General features: G+C 36.9%; 1 protein-coding gene across 1 annotated transcript in view; it reads left to right on the top strand.

Moving 5' to 3' along the window:
* The window catches only part of tln2b (talin 2b), a 208370-nt gene that overhangs the window by 100891 nt on the left and 87299 nt on the right, over positions 1-20180 (top strand). Inside the window, exons 8-16 of the mRNA XM_022672212.2 lie at positions 4617-4744; positions 5054-5117; positions 6900-7004; positions 11544-11699; positions 12570-12671; positions 12767-12843; positions 16478-16661; positions 16784-16897; positions 17911-18019. Coding sequence (XP_022527933.2) covers positions 4617-4744; positions 5054-5117; positions 6900-7004; positions 11544-11699; positions 12570-12671; positions 12767-12843; positions 16478-16661; positions 16784-16897; positions 17911-18019 — 1039 coding nt within the window. The remainder of the gene's footprint in view (positions 1-4616; positions 4745-5053; positions 5118-6899; positions 7005-11543; positions 11700-12569; positions 12672-12766; positions 12844-16477; positions 16662-16783; positions 16898-17910; positions 18020-20180) is intronic.

Genomic DNA, 20180 nt, shown 5'->3' with positions numbered 1-20180 from the left:
ACAGAAAGAGAGACAGCGGGTGACAGAAAGGACACTATGGGTTGTCAAACACACACACACACACACACACACACAGATTAACAGATGTGACTGAATTACCCTTACACTGAAGCCAGTGAATGCCACCCCTGTCTGATTCAGCCGCTCACGATCATTCATTAGCTCCCAAAAGCCGCTTAATTCTGATGCTCCGCCACACTCTGCCATGATGTCATGGTCTGACAGACAGTGGGGCTCAGTAATTCAGAGCGGCTGTGGCTCTGCACTAACAAACGTGTCTATTAAATAAAACGCTAGTCTTTTAAATCTTTATAAAAATAGTGTTTGGTAACACTTTACTTGGATGGTCCATTTGATGGCCTCTTTGATGCTCAACTGACTTTCAACTACATGTCTTTTAAATGCAAATGAACTAAAAGGTGAAAGTAAATGGTTCTCTAGTGAATATAACCCTACATTCAACTCTAACCCAAACGCTTATCTTAATATTTTAGGATTGGGTTTAGGTTAGATTTTAAGCTTAGGTTTAGGTTAAGGTTAGGGTTAGGTGTAGGGTTTGATTTTATGGTTGATTAAGGGTTAAGGTTAGTGTTAGGTGTTCAGTTAGGTTCTATTTTGAATCATTTACATTCACAACAAAGGGTTAAGTTAACTTTAATCGACATTTAATTCAGTCTCAGTTGAATGTCAGTTGAGCATCAACAAGGCCATAAAGTGGACCATCCAAGTAAAGTGTTACCTAGTGGTTTTTTTTTTTTTTTTTGGTCAAATTCTTCACCCTATAAACTGCAAGAGGTTGTATTTTGATCCATATTTCTATTCCTCAACCATCTAACCCATAACTACATCAGAGATGACAATAAATTATCAGATATAAAAAGTGTTGTATCTGTAAATATCAGATTAATCCAATCAAATCCAATTACATGGGGGTGTACTTTCAGTGGCATCTGAATCCGAAATGTCAGTCATGTTTACGCACTGCTCAGATTCTGGCAGCTTTTTTTTTTTTCTCTACTATAAAGTGATTCATACAAATAAACCAGGTTATATTAATCCTGTGCAGATCGTTATGGAGGTGCTGAAGAGACATTGTGTGTGTTTGTGTGTGGTAAGTAAATAGTAATTAAATCCAGCAGCATTCATCACAAATAATAAAAAAAAGGTTGTACGAGTCTGAGTGAAAGTCCAGGCGTTGTACGATGCATCATTCAGATACAGTAGATTTTCGTTCTCAGAGGAGCCACATCTCTGGTAGCTTTAGTGAAAATTAACACTCGGAACGAAGGTACTAAACTGTCAAATGAATTTCTTTGGTGTTACAGTGATGAGTAAAACAAGAAGCCTCTCCCATCTCTTTCATTTACACCATTTCTTCCATTTCCTATCCTGTGTAAATCAGCTAAGATTACAGATGCACTGTAGACCTTAAATCGCATGAGCCATGTCAGTGAGCAAAAAACTAAAGGGTTTCATTTTTGTTGTCCAGTGTTTAAAGCAAATCTCAAATTACTCAATTATTAAAACTTACAAAACCGTATCATAATAAAATTCATATTTGTCAATATTTAATTTTTTATTTTATTTTACTATTATTTTTATATATACATATATATATATATATATATATATATATATATATATATATATATATATATATATATATATATATGTATGTATGTATATATATATATATATATATATATATATATATATATATATATATATTTTTTTTTTTTTTGAAAAAATCAGATTCATGTTGTGTGACTCAAATAACAAATCCCAAATAACAAATGAATGAGAATTTTGTATTATTATTATTTTAAAATTACAATAAATTCACTCCGCCTGTTTGAGTTACCGGAGCTTGCTTCAGATGCTCAGTCATGGTTTCTTTTGCATTTGTGAAAGTATCAAAGGGCCTTAAAGAAGACTCAGACTGAGAGCTCCCTTCATTCGATTTGTTTGTAGTTTTTTTCCATAGTCTGCTTGATATGAGCAAGGTAAAAATGAAGCAACCCAGGTTCTTCTATAGTGTTAATCACTGAAGTGTCTTGAAACAAAGTTAATTGTCTGAAGTTAACACATAATTGTTTTATTTTGTTCTCTACAAAAAAGTAGGCATTTTATACACACTACCCATAATTCAGTGTTACGTAGTTGAGTTCCAATCTCTTTCATGTTCACTTTGACAGAAGTGTATATAAAAACACTATAAATAGCATTATTGTGTGCATTTGTTTAAGTTAAATTTATATTTTCTATTTTATTTCACTAATTCTACTCTATGTTGTGAAATATAGTTCTCTGCATACTATTGGAACTTGCACCCAAGTTTTTCACTCACCTGTACACCTGCACTCTGTGATGTGACAGTAAATTTAAAAAAAAAATAATAATAATAATAATAATAATTTGATTTAAAACTGTTAATCAAGCCACAGTTATCCCAACAAAATGTTTTTTTTTTTTGGTTTTTTTTTTTTTTTTAGATAAACATTGCTCTTTTTACAGCTGGTGTGAACATCTGGTGCACTAGTAATCTTATGACTGTATGTTTGTGTACAGATGTTAACTGTGAAGTCAATGCATTTAATCTTATTAACTCAGACGCGTCCCAGCATCACTCTGTTTACAGTATATTTTGAACCCCCTGGATGACAGGGCGTGATATAAAAGGCCATAGTAGTTATAGTAGTTAAGTAACTGACATGTGGGGCTTATAGGAGATTTGATTGCATGCCTGAAGCCTCTGGCTGCTACAAGAGCTAAAAAGAAAGGGCTAAAGTTTTTATAGCTTGACAGGGCTCTAGATGGCAAAAAAAATAATGGCACAGCTCTCATGAAATCACTTAGAGTATCAACGAGCAATATTTAAATAGAATTAAGTCAAATCTTAAGTTCTTGTCATTTACAAGCCACTCAACTCCACATATCTGGGAGATTCTTTTTACATTGGGGACACAAATTAGTTCAGAATTATATTGTTAATAAGTCACTAATTACATAGGATGTATTAGTTAGCTAATTGGGTAATTCATTTTGTTATATTTCATCCTGTTTTCTCATTAACAGGTGCCTTATATACTGCCAGTCAACTGATAAGACTGTTTATGTAAAGTAGCCGCATAAGATAATACTAATACTGATGCATTAGTTCCAGTAATTATCAGAAAGTACTCTAATGGTTAATTGTTTTCTAGTCCTTCACTGTGCATCCGACCTTTACATATTAAATAAGGTATTATTGACTAGTCTTTTCTTTATCACAAGTTCATAGTATAATATTGTAAGTTTTAAGCCACTTTAGTTAGAAAGGTTCATAAAGCATTATTAAATAAAAGCAGAAGCTTAAGTAATTCATGTGTAAATGTTAACCTAGCTCTGAGCAAAATGAGGTTTCTCAATATACTCACTGGCCTCTTTAGAGGAGGTTGCGGAGAGGAGAATGCTGTGAAAAGTGCTCAGTATTATTGACAATTCCTCTCACCTCCTTTATGCCACATTGAAAACATAATAAAGTACTTTAAAGCCTTAGACTGAAAACCACCAAGTTGTACGACAGAACAACACAGGGTATCTATTTTTAACAACCTTTATAATTCCTTTACTTTCTCTATGAATGACGATTTGAACATTAAGATAATTATGTATATTATCATATTAACATAAATATGTGCAGAAAAAAAAAATCTACCTTTTTTATATTATTGTGCGGTATTTTATTTTTATTTTTAGAGTATGTGTAATATTACTTCTATAGAACAGATACAGAAATCTTTATCTGTTTTATACTTCTTTTATTTATCTAGTAGCTTTTTTGTACTTCTAATCTTTCTGCATGGTTGTCTACGTTGTGTATAAGAATAAATAATTTCCTTTGTGATAAATAAAGGGATACCTTACCTTATTATATGGATGTGAAGAAAAAAAAGACAAGCCTTTGTTCTGTACTAGACAATGGAGAAAAGCTGTGATTATAGCACTCAGTAGATTGACAGATCCTTAAAGGGGTCTAACAAGAATAAACACAGTCGAGTTGATTGACAGTGTGCAGTAAATGAGCAAATAAACTATGAAATAATCACAGCATAGTTAACAATGTGCTCGTTTACTGATTACTAAGTACTTAATAATATACTGGGTAATCGATGCTTAATAATTCTTAAAAAAACATATTTTATTAACAAATAATAAGTGTCTTAGGTCCATGATAAATAATGATTATTTGTGATGACTAAAACTAAATATTACACATAACTAGATCATAACTCTGACTCAAAAAGTATGTCTCAAAAATGGCAGGAAGGGCAAATTTCATTTCAAGTCATTTTGGTGCGCTACTGTTGATCCATTCATCATGACAGTACAACACAATGTAAAGCACAGCAGCCAGATTTCTATTATTTAAAATAAGTGGAAAAACTACAAAAATGCAATTTTATTTTGTTGTTTGACTATAAAAATGTTGTTTTTTTCCTCCATAAACAAGTACGAATCATGAAACACAGATGCATTGTCCTTTTCTCTACTTTCTGTTTGACACTGGTGTGACTTGACAGTTTGTCTCAGTCGTACAGTGCAGTAACAGTGCCGCTCCCTCTGTTGTGTTTCAGGCCAGGGATGACATCCTGAACGGCTCCCACCCCGTGTCCTTTGATAAGGCCTGTGAGTTTGCTGGAATCCAGGCGCAGATCCAGTTCGGCCCCCACGTGGAGCATAAACACAAGCCTGGATTCTTAGAGTAAGCCTCCGTGCCTAATGGCTGCAGTGGCTTTCAGCTCTGTCTGAGACCCCAGCACACACCATAACACACACACACACACACCATCACACACACATGCACATACTGTATGTGAGCAGACTTTGTAGTAAGATCTCTAGCTGTCTGGAGCACTTAGAGTTTATTATAGGAACATGTTGAACATTCCTGTCATATATGCTGATGTAAAGCTGGCTGGGATGACCTCATGTCTTCTGATATGTTAAGTGGATGGAAAGACATGCCTGTGCTTCCTGGGCGTAAATATGTGACATTTTGACTTATTTGTAGCCTGAAGGAGTTCCTGCCCAAAGAGTACATCAAGCAGAGAGGGGCCGAGAAGAGGATCTTTCAGGTTTGTGCTGCTTGTGTTCTATGAACACTTTTTTCAAGGCTTTTAATGTTACAGTAACAAACAGTTGTCAGCAAAACCCTGTGTTCATACTTTTATCATAAAATGTTTCTATATTTTATATACAGTGGCATGAAAAAGCATTTGCCCCCTGCAGATTTCTTTTGTTTTAGCTTTTTTTGTCATTCTTATTTTTTCAATTAGCAAACAATATAATCAATATAAAACACATTTTTTTAAAATAATAAATGTATTTATTAAAGGAAAAAAATCTAAACCAATTACTTGAAGTTACCAACAGATAGTCAGACATTCCCCTTCAGGATTGTCTGGTAAACAGCAAAATTCCTGGTTCCATCTATTACAGCAAGTTGTCCAGGCCCTGAAGAAGCAAAGCAGCCCCAGGCCATTACACTACGACCACCATGTTTTACGTTCAGTATGATGTTCTTTTCCTAAAATGATGTGTTAGTTTTACGCCAGATGTGACAAAAGTGGAACTTTTTGAAAGGTTTCATGTTTTCTCCATTTGTGAATAAGAACTCTCACTCTGGTCATCTGGAGTCCCAAAGCTTTAGAAATGACTTTGTAACCTTTTCCAGACTGATAAAAGCTTTTTAAAAAGTGTGATTAATTACAGTTATTTTTAGTTGTTTTTTTTTTTCACAGGGCCAGATTGTTTTTGGTACTCAGGTACCAAGTTTGTTTGTTTATCTGAAAAATGTAACAAACTGACAAAAAAAATCAAAGACAAAATAAATCTGTAAGGGACCAAAAAATGAGATGAAAATATAATTAGTCCCTAATATAGTCACTGTTTAGCAGTTTTCAACATTTTTATTGTCTAAAGATAAAAGACATGTACCCGATGGGTAGCATTGATGTGATTGATGGGCCAGAGGTGGAAACTTTTCTTTCTTTTTAAGTTTTTGTTTTATCATAGCCACACAAGTTTGAATAAACTTCCATGAAAAAGTGCCGCTATGTGCAGGAAAACGATTAATGTAAAGTTACATAAAATTACATTAGTTAGATTTTATTAATCCTTGTTTTTATGAAAGAGAAAGATATAAATCGAAAATTACAGTAGTTGAAAAACACTTACTGAGGTCTTACTGTATATACTATATTTTACTATATATACACTTCTATATGTGTATATAAACGTTCTATGTCGGTATCATGCAAAACATTAAAAAAAATATATATATAAAAATTTACGTTTTTGTATATACATATTTCTTTGTGTACTTCAGTTAAAATAAATGTCAAGTTAGATGCTGTTTTTTTTTTTTTGACAAATGTAATAAATCATAATTTATTGCACTTTATCACATTATAGGATTTAATATGTAACAAAAATTGTCTCTGTAGAACCACACTGACGCTCACTTTATTTAATATTGTTTTATGGGGCTTTTTGTGATTCTCTATCCTCCTAAACACACAATACCAAATAAGTAGCTTTAAAGTACTTGGTATAGCCGTGCATGAAATCTTTTAATACCTCCAGTACTCTATACACATGCACTGTTGCAGTTAGTGAAGTATTCACTCACTGACTGACTGAGTTAGAAGAGTGGTTCAGAGCTTTATATCCAACCCAATGCTGATAAATATTTTAAGATTAGGCAAATTAAAACCTGATTAAAAGATTTTCAGCCTAGTGAACTCACTGGCTGCTCGGGTTGCTGAAGCGTGCACGTGATGATCGTATGCATGCTGTGAGCTTCTGATGTGGATCTTGAAGTACACAGACCTCAGTTTGCTCTTCTTAACCCACAGGATCATAAGAGCTGTGGGGAAATGACCGAAATCGAAGCCAAGGTGAAATATGTGAAGCTGGCCAGGTCGCTGCGGACGTACGGCGTGTCTTTCTTTCTGGTGAAGGTAAGGCAATGAACGTGAGATAAATATACCGGTACTTTTTTTTTTTTTTAAATGCCTCTGTTTTTGTTTTAAATTTTGAACCAATTTGTTTTTTTTGTTTGATTTCTGGGTTGTGGTTACTAGATGCTGCTAGAATTGATAGTGACGACCACAAATAAAATGTAACAGTGTTTTTATGAACTGTATGTGTGTGGGCAGAGTGACAGCAGATGGGAAGGTACAGTACACTCTGGGTTTTGGATGGAGAGAGTGTTCAATAATTCATTCTCTCAGAGCTCTGGGCATAAAGAAGTGTCAACAGCTCAGAGAGGCGAGCAGATATGCTCAAAATACCTTTGCAGGGTTGGGAAGCTCTCTGTGTGGTACAGATCACTCTTTACTGTACTGGCTCTCTGCTAGGCCTACAAATTATGAGTGGAATGTCTTTTTTGTGTGTGTGTGTGTGTGTGTTCGTTCTTGTCTTGCTACAGTAATCACTATGTCAATGGAAGGTCCTCACAAGTATAGTAAGGTCCCCATAAGTATACGGTAGTATTAGTAAAGAGTGTGTGTGTGAAGATAAAAATAAAACACAACTGCAGTTCACAAATAAAGTCCACTGTTACTATTTCTTTTTTTATCTAATTTTGATCAAAGTATTTGTTACAGTGACACTTCCAGCCATTGTGTCTCCATGATTTACAACTGCAACAAAGTAATAATTGCAATTGTGTATTCATCATATTCCTAATCTTTAGTACAGTATTGTTTGATACTGGTTGATATTAAATCCTGTGCTGTTGTCAGAACTGCTAATCGGGTTTATCAGGGTCTCAGTGAAGGATCAATTTCAGGTCATTAGTGTTCTGCTGCTAAGTCCAGGGAATTAATTTAATTACTATGAAAAGGCACTTGACAGAAATCCTGGATTACAGTCCTAGAGACTCATTATAAACAGGTTGTAAAGTTAAGTTTACTTATACATTTATCCAGTTTAGCTGAAATAGAGCTTTTATCAACGTCTTTCGAAACTGATTTAATTATTATTTTATTTTTTATTATATTTATTTTATTTTATTTTGAATCCCATTTTTTCCCCCCAATTCACATGGCCAATTACCCAACCCACTCATTAGGACTTCCCCCAACACCAGGAGGGTGAAGACTAACACATGCCTCCTCCGATACATGTGAAGTCACCCACTGCCTTTTTTTGAACGGCTGGTGATCCAGCATTGCCACACATTGTGTTGATAGAAAATATATAGTGACATTAAATACTGCTTAAAGTTTAGTGTATATATATTTTTTCAGTAGCATTAAGGTGTACACTATATTTGCCTCAATATGCACCGTAGTGCATTTGCAATATACTTCTTCAAAAAAAAAAACACATACTTAAACCTACTTAGGTTCACAGAAATTGTATAAAAAAGAACTAAAAAAAACCCAATTTAATCCTTTCATGTTGTGTTTAAATATAACTTAATTACAATTGAAATATACTCAAGTTACCATAAGTTGTTCCAAAATAGTACATTTAGTATAAATTTAAGTACATATTTTAATTTTAATAAAAGTATGTCCTTTTAATGTTAAGTTTGCTTTAAAAATATATATACTTAATACACTTTTCTTTCACAAGATGTGCCATCTACCCACTCTAAGGGCTCCGGTAGCCGATGGCAAGCTACATGAACAGGATTCGAACCGGGGATCTTCCAATCATAGTGATAGTGCTTAGCCCGCTGGACAATTTATTTTGTTTTTGACCAAATATTATGCACTCACACTTACAAGTCATGGGATAGCAGTATGTAAACTGACTATGATGACCAAGTGTTACCTTAGTTCACAGCCTGGAAATGCCCACATCTGTATAAGTTGTGAGGTGTTATATGTTGCGAGTGAGGTTGAACACTGGCCAGCGTGCTCATGGCAAGGCAACGTCAAGAATCAGAGATAAAGTTAGGCCTGATAGTTCGGTGCCACATGGATGAGACGTTCCATTGCCCAAGTTTTTTTTGGCAATAAACACACCGTGTCTGACGTGTGTGCCAGGAATACATCGTAGAAGGGGTTACCACCCACAGTGGACAGCGCAGTGGTTGGTACTGATTATGACTTGCAGCTTCTGGCTTGACAGGTCTGTTTAAAAAGAAAAGTGACTCTCATCCACATTCAATACAGGAGTCTCCACACACCTTTCCTTCAGATCAGTGCAGGGTTTTTTTTATCCACTTTGGGACAGGGCAAAGGTCATGAGACATGATACCAGTTCATGTGCCATAACATCTGTGTTTATTTATTGTATCTGTCTGTCTGTCTATCTATCTACTTATTTATGTACGCTTTGAGACATGCATCCCCTGGCCTTTATTAGTAAAAATTGTAAAAAGGCGATAACCCTCTGAAGGGGTGGGTAGATGGCGCTCTCTCCCAACATCACTCAAAAGGGCGATGCCGATCAGCACAAGGCTTCTGTGAGCTGGTGTATCGGAACCGAGACGCTGCACTTTCCTCCGAGAGCGCTGTGATGCTACTCTGCAATGGTGCATCAACAGCAGCAGTTCAAATAGAGGTGGTGGGTGACTTCACATGTATCGAAGGAGGCATGGTCTTCACCCTCCTGGTGTTGGGGCATCACTATTGATAGTGGGAGTCCTAATGAGTGGGTTGGGCAATGGGCCTTGTAAATTGGGCAGAAATTAGGGAAACTATTATTACTTCAAATATTAAATTGTCTTTCTTAAACCTGCCCTTGACCAATACAAAACATACACAGCAGTAGGCCAATAATGTGCATACTTCAAAAGTCTATATTTATCCTCTAAAAATAAGATCTGTCCTTGAAAGAGAGGTGCTTTCTTCATGAGGGTTTTGAACAGTATCTGTCATCTGTTCCTTCTTGCTAAGCTATTCTGTATAGAAGGTTCTTATCAGTGCTTGTTATTTTTGACCGCAGAATTAAACAATAGCGTGAGGACACACTGTACGAAAGGTATTTTTGACGATCCACTGCACATTTCAGATCCTTTGTGCGGTCGTCTTTGCTTTTTGGCTGTGTGCCATATGAGCTTGCATGCTGAGTTGTTTTTGTGTGTGTGTGTGTCTCACTGCTCTGCTATGAGGCAGCATGGCGAGTCCCCAGGCATGGCAGAGGGCGGCAGGTCCAGGCCCTGTGGCATAGAGCGCTGCCTGTTAGCCTCCGCAGCCTGGTGCGCCCTCAGTAACAGAGCAACACAAGGCCCTGAGCAGACCTTTCCAAGCAGGCAAGACTCGAGAGAGCCGTATAACAGCCCCTCATCCCCACAGGTCACTGAGGGAGTGCAGGAGAGTGCTTCAAATAAGGATGAGGACAAGAACTTCAAGTCCTCTACTGTAGCTCTGGTATTGCAGTTAGAATGTGTGTTACTAAATGAGAGGAGTACATAGTGTATATAGGCTGTAAATCAAAAGTGTAACGGTATGTGTCCACTAGCACTTTTCAAGTATGTTCACACATACAAAGAATTTGGGTTTGGTCACAGTAGCTCACAGTGCACGATAAATGACATTACACAATGACGGGTACCCAATCCTAGACACACACACTCACACACATACACACACGCACGCCTTTAAACTACATATGCAGAATTGTATATATACAATAAAGTGCAGCAGCAAAGGACATAGAGCAGAGTAAATAAAATAGACATATAAATAGAGGAACAGAAAGATCACTGATGAAACAATAAGTGTTTTGAGACACTGTCTCAAGATAAATAAAACTGCAGAACAGAAGAACATTTGGATTATGTTATGGATATAACAGCCATGAGTATGTATCAGACTGTATCCAGAAATGTGGTGTAGTGTTTAACTGTTCATGAGTGTGATGACGTGTGGGAAGAAGCTTTTCTGTAGTCTGGTTGTATTTAAACCTCAGTCGGCTGAAATGCTGCCCTAAGCAATAGGAAGACGCTGGAATTTTAATGTGAGAATTTGCCTGATTGCAGTAGCTTATTATGGATAAACCTGCTTTTACCAGAGACTAACTGTTGCTTATCTGATTATTTGTGACAATATTTATGTCACTTTTAACTTGGGAATAATAACTCACTGTTTAAAACATTGCATTGCATTTAATTCATAACCATTTGTTGTCTGGGGGCCCCAGGCCAGCTCGGGGGCCCCAGGCAATTGATTGGTTTGCTTGCCTTATTGCAACGGGTCTGTATTGGACTAGGGCTCTGGACAGATAAACATGAGCCTTTTGGAACCACGTCTAATGCTAGGCTTTTTGCTAGAATGCTAGAATTTGTGCATTATATACTGACAGGCCAAAAGTCATGGGATATCAGTATGTAAATTGATCATTCAGTGCTACATTAGGGGATGGCTTGGGAAAAGCCACACCTGTATAAGTTGTGAGGTGTTATTGTGTAAATGAGGTTAATCACTGGGCAGCATACTTATGGTAAAGCAACATGAATTATCGGAAAACGACAGTGCATGAAAACACATTTTCTTAAAGCTAAACTAAATGCTTCGATTACGTGTGTTGTTTTTTAACAGGAAAAGATGAAGAGCAAGAATAAGCTGGTCCCCCGCTTGCTGGGCATAACGAAAGAGTCGGTGATGCGGGTGGACGAAAGGACCAAAGACGTAGTGCAGGAGTGGCCCCTGACTACGGTGAAAAGATGGGCCGCCTCCCCCAAGAGTTTCACTCTGGTACACTCCTGTCTTTTCAGACTTTCAGTTCACCATAGACCTGATGCTTTGTCTACTAAATCTTTTCAGAATTTTTTTCTGAATGTTTACAGTTTATATATTGTCCTGGTGATGGAAGCTGCCATTTTCATTGTGAATTGATTCATCTTTTCTAAACTTAACATTGACAGAAAAAAAAAATAGTTTATAAATGTACTCCAGGTGAAAGGTTTCCACTTTTGGGAATGACTCAGACAGTGATCACATCAGAAAAAATATATATAAAGATTGATTTGAAAATGGATGTTCTTGTAAGTGTGCATACATTAGTATTCCAAGATTCTAATAGGAAAACTCTATTATAATTAATGGTGTACCAAATATGCAGTTTATGGAATAAATATTTTTGGGTGCTTTAATTACAAACACAAAAAGTGTCTTTATTTATTTATTTATTTTATTTTTAATACTTGTACATAATTTGAATCTGGCAGTTAAATAATACATCAATAGGATTGCTATAACTTGCATTTCTTACAGTTTCTTTGTAATTATCTTTTAACGAAGATAAGTTTTCTTTTTCTTTCTTCTATTTTGAGGATATCTTAAATCGTCAAATATATATATATATATATATATATATATATATATATATAAATATAGCCATTATGATTCCCCTCTGTTTTATAAATGCTCACATATGGCCTAGAAATTATTCATAGCGTTCTATAAATAGTGAAGTCCTATTATTATTAATGTATGTAGAGCTATAATTGAATAGGTTTTACTACACGATCTTTCTGTTAGAATCCACGGATTTTCTGCTAACAGACTGTGTGTTTGTGTTTGTGTGTGTTTCTGCATGTGTGTGTGTGTGTGTTTTCCCTGCAGGATTTTGGCGAGTACCAGGAGAGCTATTACTCTGTTCAGACCACAGAAGGAGAGCAGATCTCGCAGCTCATTGCCGGCTACATCGACATCATCCTCAAAAAGGTAAATACTCTCCAGTCTCCTCCAGCATCTGCTCGAACTGCTCCATTACCCACAGCTACTTACTGTACTGCTTGATGAATGTTGGATCTGTGCAGAAACAGAGCAAGGACCGCTTTGGCTTGGACGGAGACGAGGAGTCCACCATGCTGGAGGAATCGGTGTCTCCAAAGAAGTAAGACATGCAACGTTGACTCATTGCTTTTAGACTGAGGGATTTTGATGGATAATGAAGAATTAATGAACTGCAGTGCAGGTCATTTGCTTTCTTTATTAGAACCATTCATGAGAACAATATAGCAAATACTGTAGCAGTTAAATGCTAAATACAATTCAGTATGACTAATAATGCTATTTGTATATTGAGGTACTAGAAATATACTGGCAAAATCCTCAGTGTATATTTATTGACTCTTTGAAACTAGAGCTGGTGCATTAGTTATATGTAAAAAAAAAAAAACTGGAGAGGTGCTCTAATTTTAACATAAAGTTGCACCATGTATTATATAATGTTTTTATTTTTTTATTGCAGAATAATGGCGTAAAGGTTATTTTTAAGTGATGAAGATTAAAGGAAATTGTAAATATATAGAGGATGTTTTTCTCAATTGAACACTCACATAAACCTTTAAATTAACAGATAAAATCTTTTGAAGAAGTAATCAAAAATATAATCATTGAAAAAGAAAAATGTTATTATTAAAACCATATTAAAAATGCTTAAATATGCAACAATATTTTCCCTGTTTTATGGAACTTGCCCTTCATTTTGGAGATGGTACTAGGGCTTATTAGAAATAATGCCACAAAACACCAGCTTAAAGTTATTTAGACCAGTCAAATGTGGCATAATGCCCATTCTTGGAGCAGACACCTACTGACCACTGCAGCAGTGCCCAGGCAACAGCAAAATAGCATGTTTGGCGATGGCAGAGAAAATTTGGCAAATGTTTCATGAGTGCAACCCACATACTTAGCTCTGCTGCTCCTCCCACAAATACATATTCCTTACAAATGTGACACCAATAAAAAATGGAAATTGACAAGCTTTCCAACGATGTAAGATTTGTAATAATCTTATAATAATAAAATTTGTAACACAAATTTCCTCAAATAAAAACTTAAATAGTGAAACCTAATGTAAACGTAAAAGTTTCTGATTAGAATTATAATACAAATAATAATGTATAAAACTCTCTGTGGCTTGCAACAGTATTAAGATAAACAGGGTGTTCCTAAATTGGTATTCGAATTCCAATACCAGTTTAGCCTACACACACAACTGCTTACACTTGGTTAGAGGTGTGCCATATATCGTATCGTACGCAATAATATCGACAACATTTTTGAATATCGTGAAGGATATTATACCCTGAAATACTGTGTCATATCGTCCACCCCTAATTATTACATCAGGCTACTACTTTTTTGCTGTTTTTAGCAAAAGAAAATTTTACACTGTTCTCATTTCCCATTATATATCTACTAGAGACATATTATATCTGTCCAGTATAATTTATTTTACTTTAATCCTGGATATATGGAGATATTTGGAGTGCATTATTAGTATTATTAGTTTCATGACATTCTGGATCATTGACTTCTGTTACAAATCTGATAAATTCTTGTATTTTTAAATATCTCAGTTAGGGGTGTGACATATCTTCATATTGTATGCAGTAATAAAATGTAATTTTTATTTTGTTGCAGTAGTTTTTAATTTAGTGTTTTGTTTTGTCATATAGCCAAAAGTATCGTTATCGCAAAAATACCATAAATTATCGTGATTTTTTTTTTTTTTTTTATAGGGCTATATCTCCCACCCCTACTCTAGGTACATCAAAACAGCTTGAGTGGCGGTGTATTAATGGGGAATTAGACTGGAGAGTACCCCAGTGCTGATTAAGAAACGCTGAGAAATATCATAATGTCATACAGTGTCTAAGTGTACTTGTCATGTGAGTGTGGTCGTTAGGGAGAGGGGCTGCGTTTCTTTTATTCTGTCCTTGAGAAAAGTGCAGCTCACAGAGACATGGCTCTGTAATTATTTCATTCAAGATGCAAAATCATCAGGAAGACTTTAATTAAGATATCCAGTTCCTGGAAGGAGAAAAAAAGGGAAAGAGAGAGAGAGAGAGAGAGAGAGAGGGGGAGAGGCCGTGTATGTGCATATATGCGTGTGTGTGTCTGTTTTTCCCTCTCTCCCTCTCTCTCTCTCCCTGCAGCGTGCTTTTTATCTGTTCCGGGCTCGGGCTCTGACAGAATCTGATATACAGTTGGGCTTCTCTCCTCTCCAGCAGTGCTGGGTAGCAGTTGTTATGGGACCGCGTATCGCATCTCTGCCTCGCAGCCTCCTGCACGAGACACTGGCCAACAGTGCCTGCATCTGTCAGCACGCCAGTGCGCTCGTGCACGTCCACGGTACAATCCCAAAATTGAGGCCTCTCTCAACGAGCTGTAATTAAGCAATAGAGCCTAGAGCGTCTGGAGAGCCTGCAGAAGAGAGGAGACACTGCTCTATCCCTGTTAATGCCTGCTTATAATTACTACCACCTCAGTGGCTGCAGCATTTACTGCACCGTTTGTCAGACACACTGTGTGTGTTTTGTGTGAAACAAAGTGTGTGTAAGAATATGGGTGGCGCATTTTAAAGCAACAGTATGTAGCATTTATACCTTAAAATACCAGCTTCAGTTTCATTTTGATGCTCTGTAAACCTGTAATAGGGAGAACAGCATCTGTATCACTACCACTTTGGGCTGCAGCACTGCTAACTGCACTATGTTACTTTGGTAAAGTGTGAAGTGCGAAGTGTGTTATTGATTGTCGGAACTGCTTAATGCTACATAACCTTATGATTTAGTGCATATAACATGCTTCTATCAGTTTTAGTGAGCCTTCAGTATCTCTCAGTCTCTAGTCCAAAAATACAAGTGTATGTGTTTTCGAGTAGGTATATGTTTGAGTAAAATGACCGTTGATGTTTTATTCTATAAACTACAGACAACATTTCTCCCAAATTCCAAATAACAATATTGTCATTTAGAGCATTTATTTGCAGAAAATGAGAAATTGCTGAATTAAAAAAAAGATGCAGAGCTTTCAGACCTCAAATAATGCAAAGAAAACAAGTTCATATTCATAAACCTTTAAGAGTTCAAAAATCAATATTTGGTGGAAAACCCTGGTTTTTAATCTTGGCATGTTCTCCTCCACCAGTCTTACACACTGCTTTTGGATAACTTTATGTCACTCCTGAAAATTCAAGCAGTTTAGCTTGGTTTTACGGCTTGTGATCATCCATCTTTCACTTGATTATATTCCAGAGGTTTTTAATTTGGTAAAATCAAAGAAACTAGTCATTTTTAAGTGGTCTTATATTGTTCCATTTAGCTTACTCACCACTAAAAACATAAGGTAATAAACTCATATTCACTGTGGTGGTGCATCTGTGACCAAGACAGCAAGTATTTTGTGATGTATCAAGAGCCACGGTATCCAGGGTAATGTCAGCATACCACCAAGAAGGACCAACCACATCCAACAGGATTAACTGTGGACGCAAGAGGAAGCTGTCTGAAAGGGATGTTTGGGTGCTAACCCGGATTGTATCCAAAAAACATAAAACCATGGCTGCCCAAATCATGGCAGAATTTAGTGTGCACCTTAACTCTTCTGTTTCCACAAGAACTGAATAAATTATTGTGGTCTAAAGCCAGGTGTTTCAGTTTCATTGTCCAACCCCTGTATGTGAAACAGTAGAAATTGGTCCCTTTAAAATGAATGTGTGTTTGTGTGTGTGTGTGTAGGTCTACTATCCTGCAGCAGCAGTTTAACCGTGTGGGGAGAGTAGAGCATGGGTCAGTGGCGCTTCCTGGCATCATGCGCTCAGGCTCCATTGGTGGACCAGACAATTTTAACATGGGCAGCATGCCGGCCCCCCAGCAGCAGATCACTACAGGGCAGATGCACAGAGGACACATGCCTCCACTGGTGAGCTCTGAACAGTGCAGTGTGCTGCTGCATTTTACTCACTCTTGAGTGTCAGACTGCCAGAAAGCAATGTGGGTACATGACCTTATCACCTGGTGTGTATGTGTGTGTGTGTGTTTCAGAGTTTGGCCCAGCAGGCACTGATGGGGACCATTAACAGCAGTATGCAGGCAGTGCAGCAGGCTCAGGCTGACCTCGGGGAGGTGGATAACCTGCCTCCACTTGGACAAGACAGGGTGAGCATACACACACCCACACACCCACCACCCTACAACACAGACCACTCACCTCCACTTACTGTCAAACATGTTTAAGACTCTTTCCTAGTCAAAATCAGTGCTGGAACATTCTAGGACGCACCAAAAATCAACATCATAGCAACGACCTAAAAGCACCATAGAAACCACCTGTTTTATGCTCTAATAGCACCCTTTAAACCACTTTTCAGCAAGTTAGCAACCATCTGAAATACCATAGAATGCAAGGCAACACTTACTAACACTATATCAGCCATCTGTGATATCTTAAACAACCCCTCATCAACCACCTGGGATTCCATGGGACCACTTTTCAACACTATTACAACCATCTAGAGATAACACAATAGCAACTACCCAACAACACCATATCAACCACTTGTGGTGTGATCAGCATTGTGACCACTTTTCAACACATTACTAACCAATTGGGATACCATTGTAACCACTAAGCAACACAATATCAACCACCTCTTATATCTTAAAACACATTAGCAGTCACATGGTATACCATACCAATCACCTAGTAACACCATGGCAACCACCAATGAAAAAATGATTAACCCTAGTAGCAAAATCCTAGCGAGGTCATTGGATTGGTAACTATTTTCTAATGGCTGTTTTCAGGAAATGCTTTTCTTCCAGTGTGAACTGTTCTTGATGTTTACAGTATGTGATGTTTTTATCAAGCTCTTGTTTTTATTATTTACTTATATGGCATGGTGTTCTGACTGTGAGCCAAAGCTTTTGAGTTTTAGAGTCAGGGTTCACTTGCTCAGTCGGGTCTCCAGGCACCGTCACTCAAGACGCAGAGCAGACTCACCTCCCTTTGACATGTTATGACTGTGGATGTGGAAATCGTGACTTGTTTATTTGATCGAAGATAAGACCAGTGTTCTGTAGTGTGGAGAAAAGCCAAGAAAAACAGAAACTGGTGTACATAAAGCTGAAAAAATTGTGTGCTGATGCTCTTACTCTCTTGTTTCCAACAGGCATCCCGGGTTTGGGTCCAGAACAAAGTGGATGAATCCAAACATGAAATCCACTCACAAGTCGACGCCATCACTGCAGGAACTGCATCCGTAGTCAATCTTACCGCAGGTAGATATGTGTGAGAGAGTTCCGTCTGTACATGCTTTTTATCTGCACCTGGTTTGTTTATATTTAGAGCAGTGGTGGACAAATTGGGTGCGGAAGGTACCAGTTCACCTAAAGATTTTGTTGAGACTGCCTGCCCAGCTCTAATCCAGGTCTAGAAAGTACCAATACACACCAGGATTTTGAGCCAGGGGTGTATCTGAACTGGATTGGCCAGCTCTGCACTAAAGGAGTGTTGTTAAAAGCAGGTAGCTGCAGATGTATCGAGTGTCTTAGAGATCTCAACTGAATCGAAAAACATTTTATTAGGGTGCAGAAAAAGTGCTGACACTGAAAACATAAAACTCACAGCTCGAATATCAACGCTCCTTCATCCAGTCCACATCAAGGACTCAGTCAGGAAGCAGCTCTGACTTTCTGATAAATAATGAGCCGCTCTCCATTTGAGCTAATAAATATTTCTATTGGTGGATGAATGGAATGGTGTGTGGTGTCCTGAAGCTGAACTGGTTGGCAGGCTCTGTGTATTCCTCCATGGCTTCTGGAGCAGTGCCATACCGGCCCAGCCAGATTCTGCTGGATTTAATCTCAGAGTGCCATCTGTTTCATAGACCAGCAATTTTCCTGTTAACTAGCAGATTACATCTGTCATGTTCTATGGCACATTAATTCATTCATTCATTAATTAAAGAGTTACTGATAATAATTAATAAAACAACTCAAATATGTCTATTAGTATTTTATATTGTTTCATTTATTCCAGTTAGATTATACCAGTTTATAATTACCTAAATTGATTCATCAGAACTGTAATATTATCAGAGTAATAATAACAACTCTCTCTTTTTCTCTCTTATTCTTTCTCTCACTTTTACTTTTTCTCACTTACTTACTTGTTCTATTTCTCATTCTTTCTTTTGTTCTCTCTCAATTTTTCTTTCTATTCTTGCTTTTTCTCTTTTTTCATTTGTTCACTATCTCTTTCTCTTTTTATCTCATTCTCTTTGTCTTTTTCTCTCACAGAGTTTTTCTCAGTTACTTTCTTTCCTTTTTTTTCTCACTCCCTCTATCTTTTTCTGTTACTCTTTTTTCTCTTTCTCTCTCTCTCAATCTCTTTCTCCTTCTGTCTCTACATCTCTCTTTTACTCTCCTTATCTTTATCTGTGTCTCTTACACATTCAATTCTCCCTCAATCTTTCTCTCACAGACTCTATTTCTGTTACTTTCTCTCTTTCCTTTTGTCTCTCACTCCCTCTTTTTTCTTTTTTTTCTCTCTAACAATCTTTCCTTCTGTCGCTACATCTCTCAGTACCATTATTTTCTCTGTTGTCAATCTCTCACCTTTTCCTTTACTTTCTTTTCTTTTCTTTTTTTTGTTTCTCCTTCTCCCACTCTTTCTCAATCTATTTCTCCTTCTGTCCCTCCATCTCTCTTTCTCCCCAGTACTCTCTTTATCTCTATCTCTCTGCATCTCTCACACTCTGTCAGTCTCTTATCTTTTCATTCATTTTCTTTTCTTTTGTCTTTTTGTCCGTTTCTCTGTTTCTCCATCTCTCTTTCTCTTTCTCTCTCTCTGCATCTACATCTCTCTTTCTCTTTCAGTACCCTTTTTATCTTTCTGTCTCTCACACTCGGTCAATCTCTTACCTTTTCATTTATTTTTTTATTTTATTTTTTTGTTCATTTCTCTTACTCCCACCCTCTTTCTCTCTCTCAATCTTCATCTCCTTCTGTCTCTCCATCTCTCTTTCTATCTCAGTACCCTCTTTATCGCTATCTCTCTGCATCTCTCACACTCTGTCAGTCGCTTATCTTTTTATTCATTTTCTTTTCTTTTGTCTTTTTGTCCCTTTCTTTGTTACTCCTTCTCTCTTTCTCTCTCTCAATCTCTCTCTCTCTCTTTATCTCCGTCTCTCTCTTTTAGTGCCCTCTTTATCTTTATCTCTCTGCATCTCTCAATCTTTTACCTTTTCACTGACTTTTTTTTCTTTTATCTTTTTGTTTCTTTGTCTGTATTTTCCTTCTCCCACTCTCTTTCTCTCTCGACTTTCATCTCCCTCTGTCTTTCCATTTCTCTTTCTCTTTCAGTACCCTCTTTATCTTTATATTTATCTCTCTGCATCTCTTCAATCGTTTATCTTTTCATTGACTTTTTTTTCTTTTA

Source organism: Astyanax mexicanus, chromosome 2 (genome assembly GCF_023375975.1).
Source record: "Astyanax mexicanus isolate ESR-SI-001 chromosome 2, AstMex3_surface, whole genome shotgun sequence".
Taxonomy (NCBI): Eukaryota; Metazoa; Chordata; class Actinopteri; order Characiformes; family Acestrorhamphidae; genus Astyanax; species Astyanax mexicanus.
The sequence above is the reverse complement of the archived record's forward strand: the minus strand, read 5'-3'. Positions and strand labels throughout refer to the sequence as shown.